The 17,666-nt window shown below is 41.2% G+C and overlaps 1 protein-coding gene across 1 annotated transcript in view; it reads right to left on the minus strand.

The window, feature by feature from the left end:
* Positions 1–17,666, minus strand: part of FAM189A2 (family with sequence similarity 189 member A2) — a 174,656-nt gene that overhangs the window by 129,043 nt on the left and 27,947 nt on the right. The window contains exon 3 of the mRNA XM_029615947.1: positions 9,461–9,517. Coding sequence (XP_029471807.1) covers positions 9,461–9,517 — 57 coding nt within the window. The remainder of the gene's footprint in view (positions 1–9,460; positions 9,518–17,666) is intronic.

Below are 17,666 nucleotides of genomic sequence, written 5' to 3' on the forward strand. Positions count from 1 at the left end.
GATTTACCCAGCTAACATCTTCCAATTTACAGGTCTGAACAAAATATTTATGAAAATGGAACAGAGTGATGGTGGTCACATCGGAGCTGGTGTCTAGAAAGCACTTACTAGATCCTGAGCCAACTATTAATCCAGGGTAGGACTTTTTACCAAAGGCCATTTTATTCTTTTTCTCCAAATCAGCCAGTTCTTTGTTTTTACTTTGTTGGACCCATACATTAGAACTGGTGGCCAGCTGCTCTTACTTTGCCATGAATATTTTTTGTGCATGTTGTCTAATCACCTCTGATCTTGATTCCCCCAAGTCTCTTGATTACTGGATTAATTTCTCACAAGTGGATTGCATCTTTTTTTGCTTTCACAATCCCTAGCAATATGTCCTAACACCTAATGCAGATAATTTCACCTCATTTCTGGAGAGTGAAGCACTCTGCTGGTTGTATCTGGGTCTCTGATCATTTGCACTATTGTATCTGAGGTGATATTTCTCTGGGCTGGTACACACTTCTGTTTCTTTTATCTGGCCATGGTGTTCTGCTAGTTGGTGGTTCCCAACAGCGACTTTGTTGTTGTTGCTCCACTCTACCTGTCTGTGAGGAATTTATTTTGCATTTCTATGCAATTTGAGAACATGACTGTTTCCATATCTAAAGCCCTGTTTGTTCAGTTGCTATTCTCTGATTGCCCCTTCATTTTTGCCATGTACCAGTAACAAACATGCACTTTCATCGGATCTTTCAGCTGCCTCCTCTTGTTTTGACCAGAAAAAAGCCAAGTGCATGGAGTTCAGGGAAAGTTTTGTCTGGGTGTTAGAATAAATTTTTCCACAATTCTCTTCTCAGATTATTGTCTATGAGGCCAGTTACAAATCACTCCTTCATGATTTTCTTAGGATCAGTTAGACAGTGTCATGGTTTCGCCTGCCATGCAGCCTCTCCGTGCCCTGGTCCTGCCTGCCATGACTTCTCCTTGCCTGCAGAGGGCTTCAGCAAGCCTCTCTGCCAGCCTTGCTAAACCCCTTCTAGCTGTTCTCACTACACCCAAGTCTCAGCCCTATGTAACCTGATCTTACCAGAACCACCTTGCCTCTTCATGGAGTCACCCTTGGCTCTCTGAACTTTAACTCTTGCACCTTGCCTTGTGGCCTCTGAACCTTCTGCTTCCTTGCTCTTTGTCTTGTGTTCTACTCTAGACCTTACCTTGCCTTGTGGCCTTCAGGCCTGCTCTAGTCTTGTATCCTGCCTTGCAGCTTATCCAGGCCTCTCTGTACCTAGGGGCCTTCAGCCTAGTGGCCTTCAGCCTTCCAGCCTTACTGCTTTCAGGCTTTTAATGTTCTTTGTTCTGTGTTGTCTTGCCCCGTCTGTTTGGTCGTCTTGCCCAGTTCAGTATAGTATCACTGCCTTGCATTACCCCAGTCCATGCCCAGCATCCTTGCCCAGTCTATCCGTACTCAGCCCCAGCCCTTGTCCTGTATCCAGCTCCAGTATCCAGTCCAACCTTGCTCCAGCTTGTCTCTGTCCACCGTGCTAAGCCTTGCCTCGTCCAGCCTGTTCAAGCCTTGCCTTATCCAGCTTTGCTTTGGCCTTCCTGGATGCACTATTTTGTACTGTCCCAGTAAAGACCTACTGGCCCCCAGAATCCAAGGGCTCAATCTGAAGGGGAGAGGGCTGGCTAGGTGGAAGACCAGCCCTTGTTCAACCCAGTGTCCTGCCTTGCGGTCCTGCACCACTCCTGGGGTGGTGTACCCAGATCCCAGTAACCCTGACAGTCTGGGACTCTGGCCAATGCTCTAATTTCCCTTGCCTTGTATAGACACAAGTGTGCACATCTTCAGTAGCTGTCTGTCTCCTGTTGTGCAATTCCTGTAACCTTCTGCTTACAGGTACATCGTCTCTGAATACCACTCAGAGCTGACTGAACAGCCCCTCCTATGTTTCTGGGTCTTGGCCGTTCATATTTAGCTGCATCTTTTGCTTGTCCCAACAGGTGGTCTTTTATTATTTCCAACTGGTCCTTTTCTGCTATATGTAGCACTCCCAAGGCTTCTCTGGTCTGCTCAATCCATTCTTCTATATATGTCTCCAGGTTTCTGTGGAACCCCTGAGAAAATCAGGAATTTTCTTTTCTTTAGGCACATATAATACTGTCATTCGTGGCCTTCCTCATAGCTTTCTGCTCTGTGCCTTTCTTCTCTGCTCTGGCGCATCAAGTCTTCCATCTGTGCCTGCATGGTACACATCATTTCCTCAAGGTCTTGACTCGTTTTTTAGGCTCTTTTTGAACTAGCTTCAGTGAATGTGAATCAGGTATCTTCATAGAAACTAAACACAGGCGTGGACAGAAGACTGGCCAACATTTAGCGAGCAAACACCCTCTTTACCTTTGACCTCCCCCCCCCCCCCCCTTTTGCCCATGAGCAAGTATTAATGAATACTATTACTGATATTAAAACAGGTATTACCCTGAGTTGTGAAAATTTCTAACCCCCCACCTCTGGTGCAAAGTAACTCTCCCGCTGTCAGTGGCTAAGGTGGCAATAGTTTGTAATAGAATTTCAGATGTTACTTTGAGTCATCAATACACTTCAAAGGGAGGAAAAGAAGAAATAAAACCCTACTTTCAGCCTGGTCTCCTTTTCAGAAGAAGGGCTTGGAACCCACCCAGAGAGTATCCCTGGGATAGAGAGGAAAGGCAGAATTTAAAGTAAATAATTCAAACAATGTCAAAACGTTATTCAGACTGAGTCAGAGGTAAAGAACAAAACTTTACTTAACAATACCATTGCATTTCAATAGGAAGTGCTAGAGTAATGTTCTCAGTCTGAGCAAACAGTAAAACACAAACTTTTCTGGTATTTCTTATATATTTCCCAAGTTTTATCCAAAACCAGTTCTAAACAAACTACGCTCAGATAAGTATCTCAAATGATGTAACAGCTTATAGTACTGTATGCAAGCATTAACTTGAAGAGATTTTTATCATAAAACTATATTCAAGAATTTGATTCTTTGTGTGTTTCTCTCTTTTCCAAAGATTCCTGGATGCTAGGAGGTAAGTATGAACTTTCTGGTGATATGTGCTCTTTATCTGTGTGGCTTTGCCCTGTAAACCCTTTTTACCCTCTGTTCTTTATATTTCTGTTCTCTCTGTATGCAGTGTCTTGCTATTGAACAGTGTCTCTGTATTCTCACTGTTATTCTTTATTTCACTATCTTTCTGTGCAGCCTCTTTTAATGGTGTCTAGCTGGATTGTTGATGTTAGTCTTGGTGCACGCACTTAGCTATTTCTTGTGGTGTTCACTCCCCATTGCTCTCTTTGCCTCTCTGCCATATCTGGCATGCATAGCTACAGTTCTTGTAGCTGGCGAGCGTAGCTTGAGTGGTCAGAGGGTACACCTTATTGTATCTCGATGAAAAAGCCTTCTCTGGAATGGATGGCTTCCGAGGTAAAAAATGTGTACTGACTTTAAATAACATAATAAGAGTATATGCTGGCTACGCTGACCCCAGTAACCTTCCACAAACGTGTACTATTGTCTGTGCAGGCTAGTTGAACTATATTACTCTTAGTGGGAAAAAATAATTGGTATTTCCCCGTCTATGATGTTACAGAGAAAACAGGCCTTCCCTCTTGAAGTATATTACACAACCCTCACATTCTCATATACTCTTTCCTTTACATACAAACTATAATGTGTTTGAGCAGTATAATTGATTTTTTTCACCTTTTCAGTAAAGTGTTGCGATATGTTGTTTGAGTAAAATAAAATTATATCACCACTGTCAATGAGGCTCTGGTTTCACCTTCGCTTTATAGTAAAATCATGCAAGTCTTTACGACTATCCACTGTACAGGTGCTATATTAACACTGTCTCAGATGTGGTATTTATCACCTTAACTCTGATATATCCCTTTTTACTCATCTGCCTTAAATCCTTTCACTCACACCAGAAATTGTGTAGATTCTCGCAACTATTATTCTCTATTCCCTCTCTTTCTGTCTCTCCTTCTGAATCGGAATATCAAGAAGGGAAAATATCTCTCTCACTCTGAGTAGCAAAGAAATAATCAAGGTAATACAGAAACAGCGATGGGACTCAGGCAGGTGCCAGTGTTTTCCCCCATTAATCTACACAGTATTGTAAATGGCAGTGGAAATAGTTAAAAAAAACAAAAAACTGTACTCGGAAACAATTTTGCATTAATGAACTTTCCTTTAAAGATGTGAAATTCTTTCACGGTCACACAAACTGAGGTTCTGTCAAACAGCTGTCTAGCTGAATAAAAGACCATGGCTCAGCACGTTTAAAGGTATCTATCTCTGTTCTGAAACCTTACCTTAGAGAAATGGCAAAGTTTATCTACTACAAATCCTACACTTACCAGGCACACAATAACATTCACTCCTCCATGTGCCTCTTGATATTCCCCTCTGCTGGGTTTTTTTTTTCCCCTTACTAGAGATTCAGGGGAGAAACACCTCTGCCCTCATCTGTGCCAACTGTCACACGCTGACTTATTCAAACCTCACAGAACTCACTCGGAGGATTCATGCATTGCTGATGACATCGGAGCTTATAGTTCGTAACTATACTTTGGAGAGAATTTTAATACATTTTTTCTTTAGAAATACACCCTTTTTTATACTAAGGTTTTGGGAGAAGCTTCCAGGATAATTTGGACCCATGACAGCATTTGTAGACAGTTCAGATTACTGCTGGGTACTCAGGTGTATTCATTCACTGGCCGCTTTACTCTTCTCAGTCACCAGCTTCTCGCAAAATGGTGGAGACTAGCTAATTTGCCTACCCACTGACTGAATTTTCGGCAGCCCTGTCATGCAATGGAATCTGCAGTTTCAAAACCCTGAACCAGATCACAGGTTTTTACTGGAGTCTATATTTTTCCTCAAAAATTTGACTCAAACCAAATATTTTCCAAATCAGTCCTTTTAGCCAATTTAAAGTGATACACGGTCTTTCAGACCCCAATTATTGGCAAAAGTGAAATTAACAGACATCACAATAAAATTAAATTTTTCCCCATAATTTTCTCTCAAACAATCTAGGGGTCCTCAGTCTCTCTCAGGTGGCCTTCATGGAGTTTTCCTCTGTTACAACAATTTTGGAGCTCTCTTTTCCCCACTGTTTTAACATTTTTAATTTGAGCCTATTTAAGCTCCTTTCAGTTCCATTAAAGATCACTTTGGAGATTAAAAAGCCTGCCCTCACTTGACCACCACCATAGGTTGCCCTGAATTTGGGATATTTAAAGAAATATGGCACCCATTTTTCCTTGGGTCCTCAAACTCACTTTGGGGTCCTAAAACTCACAGGGGCCACTCAGGAGGTCCCCTTAACCTGCACATAACTTAATTTTGCCAAAGTTTTAAATTTAGATGGAATTTTGGGCATTTTAAATACTGGGTCCTTGGGCAGTCACATGGTGCACTTAAATTTACGTATGGGGGGGGCTCAGGCAAGATCCCCTCATCCAGAATCGTGCAAAATTTACACATGGGGGGCTCAGGCAAGATCCCCTCATCCAGAATCGTGCAAAATTTACCTATGGGGGGGGGGCTCAGGCAAGATCCCCTCATCCAGAATCGGGCATAATTTACCTTTCTCGGCACTTAGTTTTACTTTAATTTAATTTTGAAATTACCTGTTTTAACCACAAAACCAGAAGTGACTGCCTCTATCACTTCCGGCCACAACCCAACGTGACATCGGTGTCGGGGACTTTCCCCAGAGTCCTGATACTGAAATCCAGTTTCTCCATGGCAGCGGCAGCATCCCCAGTGCTGCCGCTGCTTAAATCAGCTATTTGCAGCTCATCTAGACAGTGGCACCATCCCCCACAGCTGCTCCTGTCAATTGCAAAGGGACCCTCAGCCCTCCGTGCCAACTGCGATTATCGCGGCTCACAACTCGGCCCCTCTCTTCAACAGCAGTAGATAGTATTCACGGCAGCTGAAAAAAATCAGCTGACTGCCTTCCCCTCCACCCCGGCTCACGACCAAAGGCTGTCGGCTCATTTATCCAGCTATGGAAGGGTTGAAAAACCCCAGAGGTGCTCCGCCAGGTCTTTCTCAAGTTTCTCAAGGCCTCCTTTACCACCTCAGGAGTCAATTCCACGTGCAGCCTGTCACTGAATGCAGCCCAGCTTCAGGCACGCAGCAGCCCAATTTCAAACATGGGCCTCGATGACTCTCAGCTTCCAGCCTCTTACAAGCCGATACAGTAAAGTCCGCGGGAGAGCAGACGAACGCCCGCTCTCCTGTGGCGCGATTCAGTATGCAAATTAGGCCTGGCGGTAAAAACAGGTAAAAGGAGGCGCTAGGGACACTAGCGCCTCCTTTCGGACCGGAGCGGCGGCTGTCAGCGGGTTTGACAGCCGACGCTCAATTTTGCCGGCGTCTGTTCTCGAGCCCGCTGACAGCCACGGGTTCGGAAACCGGATGCCAGCAAAATTGAGCGTCCGGTTTTCAACCCGTGGGCAGACTTCAAAATTTTTTTTTTTTTTTTACTTTTGGTAACTTTCGGATGCACAGAAAAGCAGATTTTACTGTGCACTTTCCCGGTGCCCGAAGAAATTAGCGCCTACCTTTGGGTAGGTGCTAATTTCTGAAAGTAAAATGTGCGGCTTGGCTGCACATTTTCCTTTCTGAATCGCGCGGGAATACCTAATAGGCCCATCAACATGCGTTTGTATGTTGCGGGCGCTATTAGGTTGGGGGGGGGGGGGGGGGGGTTGGACGCACGTTTTCAGCCCCTTACTGAATAAGGGATAACAGTAGCGCGTCGAAAACGTGTGTCCAATCAGGTAACACAATTTTTTTTTAATTTCATTTCCTAAGTCCTTGTGGGTCCTATCTCATAAAAAAAATGTATACCTCCCATTTTATTTTTAACCCCAGGCGTTATACTATGACTTGGAGAAACCAACCCCATTGGAGGATGGAAGGGAGTCCTGAGGACGGACATCCTGCTGTCCACTGGAGAAATACTGTTACAGGTAAATTATTTCACTGTCTCCAAGGACACGCAGGATGGCAGTCTTCACTTGTGGAAATTCCCAAGCTACAGGCCGCCTCAGACATAAAGGAAAAAACTTAAGTGCCAAATGCAGTACTGTTTTGGATAGCGATAAGCAAACCTTATATAATCTGTTTTTAACTCTTTTTTTTTTTTTTTTTTGAAGCTGTGTGACCAACAGGCTCTACTGTAAAGGTGGTTGTAGGTTGAATCACTGGCCCTGGAGGTGGCAGACTGGAACTCTACAGAGAGCATTTCTACCTGCGATTAATTGGGGAAGCTGTAGTGGTGTTACCTTCCCAGGTACTGTGGGCTGGGCTAAGCCAAGTCAGGCTCCTATTGGCTTTCGAGTAGACCCACCCTGTTCACTCAGCAGTTCTTAAGCACCAGCCTGCTGGCAATGTCACCTCCTGAATGCTTTATTGCTGTGTCTGAACAAGGCTGCATTGAAGTATAGGGAGCTGGATTGGATCTCTTCTCTCAGATTATCCAGTAAGAGAGAGTGCATCTTTTGGTTGCTTTCAGTTGTTTCCCCTGCAAGCTGTAAGTTACGGAGCACAATTTGCAATAAAATACCATGTTAAAGGCACAGCTAATGTGTTGTTTTTTTAGACCCTGAAATCTAGGAGGGAATGGAGTTGGGTTCTACACCTAAAACTCCATAGAACAGACTGCTTTAAAATACTGACAGTACAATCAGTCCTTCCCACAAAAAGATGGGCATGAGGACATAAGCCTCATCCTGAAAATATGTTGCTTCAGCATTAAATGACTTCCCCCTCTCTTGTCGTCATCAGAGCACATGAGACACCAACCAACATAATCACATGGACTCTAAATTAACACTTCATTCCTCTACAATAAATAGTCCTTAGTATACATTTTTTCAATATCTGAGTTTACAGTTTTTTCCTCCATATAATAAAATGTTTCTAATTTATATAACGGTGGAAATTTTATTTATTTTTTTTTTTTTAAGAAATGGAAGTAAAAACTTAATACCAATTATGCCGTCTACAAATTACATTTTAACCTGATCATTCTGATTCTACTGATTCAGGAATAAATAAAAGCTTGAAAAATTCTGCTGATTATTCTTTTAATTTATATTTCATAACAATTATTTATTATTAAAATCCCTTAAGCTAATTTAAAAATATTCTTATTTATCTGGCTTCAATAAGGAAAAATAAACCAAATCCATGTTAACCATTGATATGTTCTATTTATTTGATTTATATTCCGCTTTTTTGGCACTTCAAAGCGAATTATATTCAGGTGCAGTAGGTATCTCCGTGTCCCCAGAGGGCTTACAATCTAATACATAGATTTACTAAGCTGCAATAAGGCTATAACGTGCGTAAAACAGAATGCTGGGGCTTAGGCTGGGGAAGGTTTGAGGTTAAGTGTGCTGGGGTTGACCTGGGGAGAGAGAGAGCGCACGTCCTGAGCACCTCCAATTCCACATATTCTCTATTGAATTTTCAACGGGTTGCAACTCGTTTCAATTGATTATAAACCACTACAGACAGCAGTGGCTTCCAATTCCCTAACTTTAAAAGGCTGCCAAGGCTATTGCTAAAATGAGCCCATTCTCATGGGCTTTAATATCAAGCACAGTGCCACAAACACGCCCCACTGACTCATCCTGGAAGAAATGCCTCTACATTGCACTGGCAGATTCTTCCCTTGGAAGAGCTCTACCACTTGCCCTCGTTCACCGAAAAGCACCTCAAAACCAACAAGGACTTGAAGTGCATACTGCAGTCCACCCTGCACTGCTGAAAGAATAATTCTTACTGGCGCTTTCACTTAACAAGCAAGCCTACCCAGTCTCATTCGTCTCCTAGCAACTCCTGATCTTTAGCTAAAGCAAATCCAGAGAAGTTTTCGATTCTTTGCAGACTGCACAAAAGAATGCCTCTGCCACAAGTAAATCTTAAATTGCTTACCCTCTTTTGCATTTTCCACTGAAACTTGGTTTATAATAGCAATAAAGGTCTATCGGCCCAGTAAGGGCCAATGTCAAAGAAACAGCATAATGTCAGGCCTTGCTGCTTGGCTTCTTAGCAATGCTGATAAATGCCAGGCTAGAACTGTTGAAAGGACAGCCCGCTCTCCCAATATTTGCACAGCAGCTCAGCACATCTCAGTCATGGTATTGCATGACAAAATGCTGCTGAGCATCCTTGACTATAAACAACAAGCAGAAAATACAGATCCAAGAAAGAGTACCACAGTAGAACAGATTGTGCTGCTGCTTTGTGCCAAGTTCATCAACAAGTTCAATGCATGTGGTCTATTTTTAAATTAAATTATTTTTGAAACAAGATGGTGCCACATCTTGGCAGCATCACACTTATAGTACATATATGCAACTTGCAACACTTTTATATGAACAGATGTTATAGGACATACATACCAGCAGTACCACTGGTCTCCTCCATGTTGTTAGCCCAATAATTCCTGAAAGAATCACCTGCAATAACAAACAAAACATTGTGAGCTATTGGGGCCACCAGTTTCATACAGCTTCAGCAGACTGCTAGACAAGCACTGAACTAGACCATGAGTCAGGAGAGGTCCTAGGGCACAATTTTAAATCTTATCTGCCAATGATTTTCTGGGTATCCCAACTGCAATTCATTAACATTTGTTCTTCACCCTCCCACCCCCATCCCCCAAAACCCTTTTGGAAAATTGTATACAGTCTGGTTACCACAAATATGCTGCTAGGTGCTCCATGCCCAGAAATGACTTGTATTTATCTTCCACAGGTACTAAATTGTTTCATATTTTTGGGCCACCTCTGTGGGGTTCCCCCCCCCCAGGGCAGCACAAGGCCCCATACTGGCCCAAAGACTCCTTTTAGATGATAGTCGGTAGCTCTTGTTATCTGGTAGCAGCTACCACTGAAGAGACCACTGCTCTCCCTCCCCTTCCACAGGGCCTGGGTGCAAAACATCTGAGGCGTGCCCAAACCGGTTGGCCTCGATGGACAAGAGGGATTTAACCCTGTATTCCTACACCACCTCTCACCCCCTGCCATGAGACTACAATTTACTCTTTAGGACTGAGATTCTGTTTTAGTGAGAGGCACTTCAGAAATTCAAGGCAATTATTTTTATTATGAATATACCTTAAATGTAAACCGGCACAGTAGGTTACATGAAATATTAAGCCATTCTCAGCAAATGTTTCTTTTCGACTTCTGGTGACGTCATGCAGCTGTGAAGTCGAGAATCTGAAGAGCTCCACTCGGGTTGCCCCTTAACACCACGATTTTGTCGTTATTTGTGAAAACTTTCATGCCACAGAACACAAATGGCAAGTGACCACCCGCAGTGTGACTAATGAGAGATGTGGGAAGGAATGACGGCGAGACCGCAACGACAAATGTGGGATAAGGTGAAGGCTGGAGATTTGCAAATGGCGTCAGAGTTTGAAAAATCGATGCAAGAACTTAAAGCTGATTTAATCAAAGAAATTTCCAAAAATGTATCAGCGCTTTTGGAAGATAAATTAATCAAACTGCAATCGTCAATAGACGAAATAAAATAATCTTTTGAGACACAGAATCGTAGAATCGAAGAACTCGAGTCCCGGATGGTGCCGCAGGAAACAAACAGACCGCATGGAGATAGACATGCAGGCCTTAAAGAAAGAAAATGTGATCTTGAAAGATCGAATCGAAGATCAAGAGAATAGAGGAAGGCGTAACAATTTACGTATCATTGGAGTCCCGGAATCAGTGAAAGATCCCGATCTAGTGCCACTAGTCCAGGTGTGGCTGCTGGAAACTTTGGGTCTGTCGTTGACGACAGAACCGGTGGTAGTGGAAAGAGTCCACCGACTGGGGACAGCTAACCAAAATACTACTAAACCAAGGCCAGTGATAGCAAGGATATTGATATTGAGCTATCGTAAAACCTATTTTAAAAAAGAAAAACAGTGACCCACTGAACCTGAGTAACTACAGACCAGTATCGAACCTACCCTTAATCGCAAAATTAATAGAAAAAACTATACAAAAGCAACTAGCAGAACACCTTGATAACAATAACATCCTGTATCCGTCTCAACATGGCTTTCGAAAACACTATAGTACAGAGACACTTCTGATTGCACTTACAGATAACATTATGAGGGGTTTTGATAACGGTAAACATTACATTCTAGTGATGCTTGACCTGTCAGCAGCATTTGACACTGTAAATCATGACATACTCTTAAATAGACTAGAAGAAATAGGCTTAAACAACAGAACTATCAAGTGGTTTAGATCATATCTCAGTGACAGATATTTTCAGGTACAAATTAAAGACGCTATATCAGAAAAAATAAACCTTCAAACAGGAGTACCACAAGGATCTGCCCTCTCTGCCACACTTTTCAACATATACTTGCTACCTCTATGTCACCTGCTAGCTGGTTTGGGAACCACACACTATATATACGCTGATGATATCCAATTAATTTTACCCATTGACGATACAATCGAGAAAACATTAAACTTAGCCAACATGTATCTAGATATCTTTCTCTTTTAAATTGGCAGGTTTATTACATTGTTGTTTCTTTTACCTCATTGTTAATTTTCTCTATCGCTTTCTTTACATTCCAAGTTGCATTATGTCCCTGTTTTATTGTAACTGCTATTTCCTCTTCTATCACATGTTAATGTTCTAAGTATTTCTTCTTTTGTCACACCCTGTTAATTGTAAACCGGCATGATGCGACTCCCATCGCGAATGCCGGTATATAAGAAATGCAAATAAATAAAATAAAAATAAATAAACAGCTACTAAACCAAATGGAATTAGTAATCAATATAGAGAAGACAGAATTCTTACATTTAGAAAGAAAAAAAATATGGAAATCAAACAAAACCCAATCACACTAAAAAATAACCAACAAATAATACTTGCAGAGAAAGTACGGAATCTAGGAGTAATAATTGACACCGAACTAAGCTTAAACAACACATATCCCTAAAAGTAAGAGAAGGATACACTAAACTCATGGTCCTCAGGAGACTTAAACCACTGCTGACAACCGCTAACTTTCGATCAGTACTACAAGCATTAATATTTGCAAGCACTGATTATTGTAATGCACTTCTACTAGGTCTTCCATACACCTCACTAAGACCATTGCAAGTTCTGCAAAACTCAGCTGCAAGAATTTTAACTGGCAAAAGTAAGAGAGATCACATCACTGAAACACTGGCTGAATTACACTGGCTTCCCATTGAACAAAGAATGCAATACAAAACACTATGCACCATACATAAGTTAATACATAACGAACATGCAGACTGGTTAAATACAGCCCTCCGTGTACACGTCCCTAACAAAAACCTAAGGTCAGCAAACAAAGCACTCCTAACTATTCCATCAGTCAAAACTGCAAGACTAACACAAGTACGAGAGAGAGCACTATCACTGGCAGGACCCATACTATGGAATTCCATGCCCCTAGATTTAAGATTACAAAGAGACAGCAAAACCTTTAGAAAAGGTTTAAAAACCTGGCTCTTTAAACAAGCTTTTCAGAAAGAGAAGGGTGAATAGAAACCAGGGACGAGCAAAGCACGAACAATAAAACACCCACACACACTGCTGTATTCACTAAATGTGTAGTTTTTTAAAAGACAGTCACAATTTTAAAGTTAATTCTGTAATCAATACCAAGATAGAGAGGCCTGGATAAGATTCATTACATTTAACATTTAATTTTGATCACTATGTTACCGAACCCTATGGCACTTTTGTAATCGGACAAATTGCAGCATTATTACTTTTATGTGCCTTAATGTAAACCGTTGTGACGGTCCCCACCAAACGACGGTATAGAAAAGATTTAAAATAAATAAATAAATAAAACTTCTCCTGACATAAAAAAGAGGAGCAGCGTAACCCCTAAAATATGAAGATTCCTGGATCCTCTTGTTCAATGAATATTCAGCAAAAGTCTCAGAGGATTGACGGGCATTCTCAGGAATATGCACAGAACTTTATAAAAAAGGAATCAGATTCACTTTGCAATATCCCGCCAAACTAAAAATTACCCATGTTGGAAAAACAACTACATGTTTATCTAAAGAATTAGCACAAAAATTCATGGCATCATTACAATCCGAGAACAATGACCAACAGGACTCCTAAACATCCTGCGCCATTTGAACCTAAGAAAAAGAAACTGAAGCACAGTGGACTGAGGCCTATTCGTTCCATTAAAAGCCTACCTTCCTGCCACTCAAAGTAGGCATCACAGAAACGCTTCCAAAAGAAAGGAGGAAGGTGCTATCGATCACCGTGAACCAAAGGCAGCATAAACTAGCTAATAGCTTTTGGATCGATTGACTGTTATGCTTTGCAGCTATCCCCACTGAATAGCGACTGGTCTTCCTACTACTCCAGTATCTATAGCGAGTCAACACGGGCCGGGTAACCAGTGGAGATGACTACTGCACAACAATCAAAGCCGGATAGTTCTCTCTATACCCCATGGAACGATAGGACTTCAGCATATGACAGTGAATCCTCCAGCCTATACTCGATTACGAACTGCTCACCTGCAACAGATCGCTTTACAAAGGGCAAGCCCGATGGACGTATCTTCACCTAAAAGGAAGCGGAGCAGAACCAAACTGAGGAGGATGTGCCCATTAGGAGCAAGGTTTTTGGTGTGGATGTGTTGTGTGACTGTATGTATGATTAAGATTGTGAGTATATCTGAGGGAATGAATGTAGCAAAATGTAAAACAAGAAATAATCAGAGTATGGGTGTTGTTTTCCTGGCTGTGATGTCTTACTCTAGGAAAAATAATGTGAATGTACTTGATAATGTATTTAGAACTGGACCTTGAGGCTGGGCGGGGTTTCAAGTCTTTATCACTACTTGGCATATTGGTGTATTAATACTGACTATGGCTGATCTGAAATTAGTATCCCTCAATGTGCAGGGATTACATTTCCCTATTAAACAAAAAAAGATTTTGAACCACTTAAAGAGGGCGAAAAACACAAATAGGGTTTTTATAAGAAACCAATTTGACTGACAAGGAGCATAGAAAATGAAAACAAGATTGGATAGGTCAACGCTACTATGCATCCTACTCTACAAAAAGCAGGGGAATTGCCATCCTAATCCATAAGGACTGTCCATTTGTTTTGGAAAACAAAATAAAATAAAAATGGTAGATTCATAATACTATGTAGCACTATTGACCAGCAGAAAATTCTGTTGTGCAATATATATGCCCCTAATGTCTGTAGCCATACATTTTTTGTGGGACTGACCTCTGAAATAGGACATCACCTTCAGTACAAATGAAAATTGGGAGGAGACTTCAACCTGCCGCTTGACCCTAAATTAGATACTAAACCAACTAGAACTGGAATCCCCAGCAGACATACAGAGGGGATACATTTTTTAATGAAAGAGCTCCAACGGATAGATGCTTGGCAAATACATCATCCAACGGAATTAGATTTCACATACTACTCAAAGGTCCATAACTTATTCAAGAACAGATTTTTTCCTAATTTCAAGTGATATGTTTCTTAAGCTTAAGGATGCTAGCATTGACATTATAGCGGTTTCAGACCATGCGCACATATCTATAGACTTAACTATCCTCACGCGGACCAAAATTCCTTACCAATGGAGGCTCTCGCCTACACTCTACCATGATACAGTTTGTCACATACTAAAAAATAAATGGGAAGAATATGTTCAATTTAATCCCATAGCAGATGTTTCAAGTGATACCTATTGAAATGCTGGTAAAGCTGTACTATGAGGACAAATAATAGCATATGTAGCTCATAAGAATAAACTCCAAGATCAAGAGATACTCTCATTACAACATCAACTCAGAGCCCTAAAAAAAAAGCATATGTCCAGTTTGGCTACCTCGCTACAAGATGAAATAACTTTGGTTACTAAAACACTTTAATCACTTTAAAAATATCAAATGGAGGGTGCAGCATATTCTCCAATTTAAAACCCAATCTTTCAGACAAGGTAATAAGGCCAGCAAATTATTAGAACGGCTAATCAAAAATATCAAACCTAAACACTTTATTACAAATATGGTTGATTCCAATGGAAATACTCAAACCTCCCAAGCAAGCATTACTGCAATAATGCTCAAGTTTTACCAAATATTTTATTCAAAAAAGGAAACAGATAAAAATGCCCAAAAAAATTTCTTTACAGCTACCACAAATTTCAGAGGTTTGGTCTCAAAGATTAGCAAATCCCATCGCTACTTCGGAAATATATGCAATTACTCGGCTGTCTTTGGCAAAGGCACCGGGGCTAGATGGCGGAATTTTATAAAATCCTAAAAGACGACGTAGTCACCCCCCTTGCAAAGTCTATATCAGACATGTGTCCAAAAAGGTGCTAGTCTCCAGAAATGAATAAAGCACTGATAGTTGTTTTTCCCAAGCCAGGCAAAGACTTAACACAGGCAGGCTCGTATAGGACCAGTTCGCTGATTAATGTAGTTGTTAAAATCTCAGCCTCAATATTAGCCAATAGATTACTCCTGATCTCATTGCCCAGACCAGACTGGCTTTGTAAAGAACAGGAATGGAGTTACTAATATATGTAAGCTAATAACGGCCCTCTGGTCCTTAGAAAATCTTGAAGACTTAATTGCTAGCTTAGACACTGAGAAAGTGTTCGACAACGTCCAATGGGACTATATGTTCTGGCTCTTAGAAAGATATGAATTTCCATCAATATTTATAGCATGGATTAAACTCATGTTTATACAGGCGGTGGGCATCGTATACAAAAGTGGTGAGTTGTCGGAGTCATTTTCCCTAGAAAGTGGCACAAGACAAGGCTGCCCATTGTCCCCCCTACTATACATCCTGACAGTGGAGCCACCTGTTACCAAAATCAAAGAATCTCTAGATATTCAGGGCTTTCACCTAGGGTCAAAAGAGTATAAAATTTGTTTATTTGCGGATGACATGCTACTCTTTTTAAGAAATCCCCATACTGGCCTACCAGTACTAATGAGCCTTATCGAGCAATTTGGGCAGTTCGCTGGTTTGAAAATAAACTTTTCTACATCCGAAGCATTGCCTATATCACCCTTAGTACAAGAGACATGCCCAGGTGACTTTCCTCTATCATGGTCCAAAGGGTCTTTCAAATATTTGGGGCTACAGATCCCATGAGATCTATCTAAATTATATGATATGAATATCTCTACTCTGATAGAAAGCATGCGAGAGCAACTGACAGTCTGGAAAGACCTACCCCTGTCACTGTTTGGTAGAAGTGCTCTATTCAAGATGGCCCTTTTGCCGAAATTGCTCTATAAGCTGCAAATGCTGCCAGTCTGGCTTAGGCACTCTGATTACTTGCAGTTATGTAAAGCGCTGACCCTGTTTGTGGCGGGAAAAGAAAGCTCCATTGAACTATAAAGTACTTTTGTTGTCAAAAAAGTATGGAGGCCTGAAGCTACCATATTTCTACTTTTATGATAAGGCATGCCAATTGCATTTTTGTTGGGAATGGTATCATGCACAGTATAGGTTTGAAGTCCGAGAATTAATAACAGATATTGTGAGCCCCCTGAAACCCATAAATGTGTTACATAGTCAAAGAGCTGATCTCACTGCGCTAGTTAGAAATCATATTTTAATAAAACTGGTTAGACTGGCTTGGCAATATTTTTGCCGCGAGTTTGATAAATCCCTTTCGCACCAAATTAATGAGTCTAACTGGAAATCCGACATTTTTACCAGTACTGAATAACCAGATATTTACGCAGTGGGAATCAAAGCGATTAATATCTCTGGAGAACTTGTACTGTGCAACTAGCCAAACAATAATGTCTTTCGACCAATTGAGCTCTCAATTTCAAATACCGCCAAAACAATTCTATATGTTTTTACAAGCGAGACACTATCTGATGCGCATACTGACTTGTAACCCAAAACTTTTTGACCCAGAATATGTACTTAATATATTTGCTAAGGTTAAAAAGATTGTAACTCATTGTCATTTTGGTATAAAATTGTGATTTAGCAAAGAGGCTGAACATCTCTGTACACAGATAGCCAACTCATGGTCGAACTTACTGGGTCATTCGGTATCACAAAAAGACATGTTAAAGTATTTTGGATATCTCTTTTCCACAACGGTGGATGCCAAGATTCAGGAAATGCAATTTAAGCTGCTACATAAAATGTATATAGATAATGTACGTGCCTCCAAGAGGCACATTTCCACTACAGATACATGTCTGACATGCCACAGAGACAGAGGCACAGTGCTACATAATTTTGTGTTTTATCCTTCTCTATTTCCCTTTTGGAGTGTAGTGTTCCAAGTCATAGAAGGTTCCATCCAGCAGAAACCATCACTTACTGGAGATTTTATATTGCTGGGCTCCACACAATGGCTATCTGTGTTACGAAAGCCATCGTGAAATATGTGCATATTGTGACCTGTCTGGCCAAAGCGTGTATTCTAGTTAACTGGATTAAGCCTCTCAGCCCCACACCCCTTACGTGGTTCCGGAAGCTAGCAGACTGGATGCAAGTAGAAAGATTGGATGTCAAATTTACTAATTGTAAGGTATCGCGGGAGTATTT

Source organism: Rhinatrema bivittatum, chromosome 1, assembly GCF_901001135.1.
Source record: "Rhinatrema bivittatum chromosome 1, aRhiBiv1.1, whole genome shotgun sequence".
In the NCBI taxonomy this organism is placed as follows: domain Eukaryota; kingdom Metazoa; phylum Chordata; class Amphibia; order Gymnophiona; family Rhinatrematidae; genus Rhinatrema; species Rhinatrema bivittatum.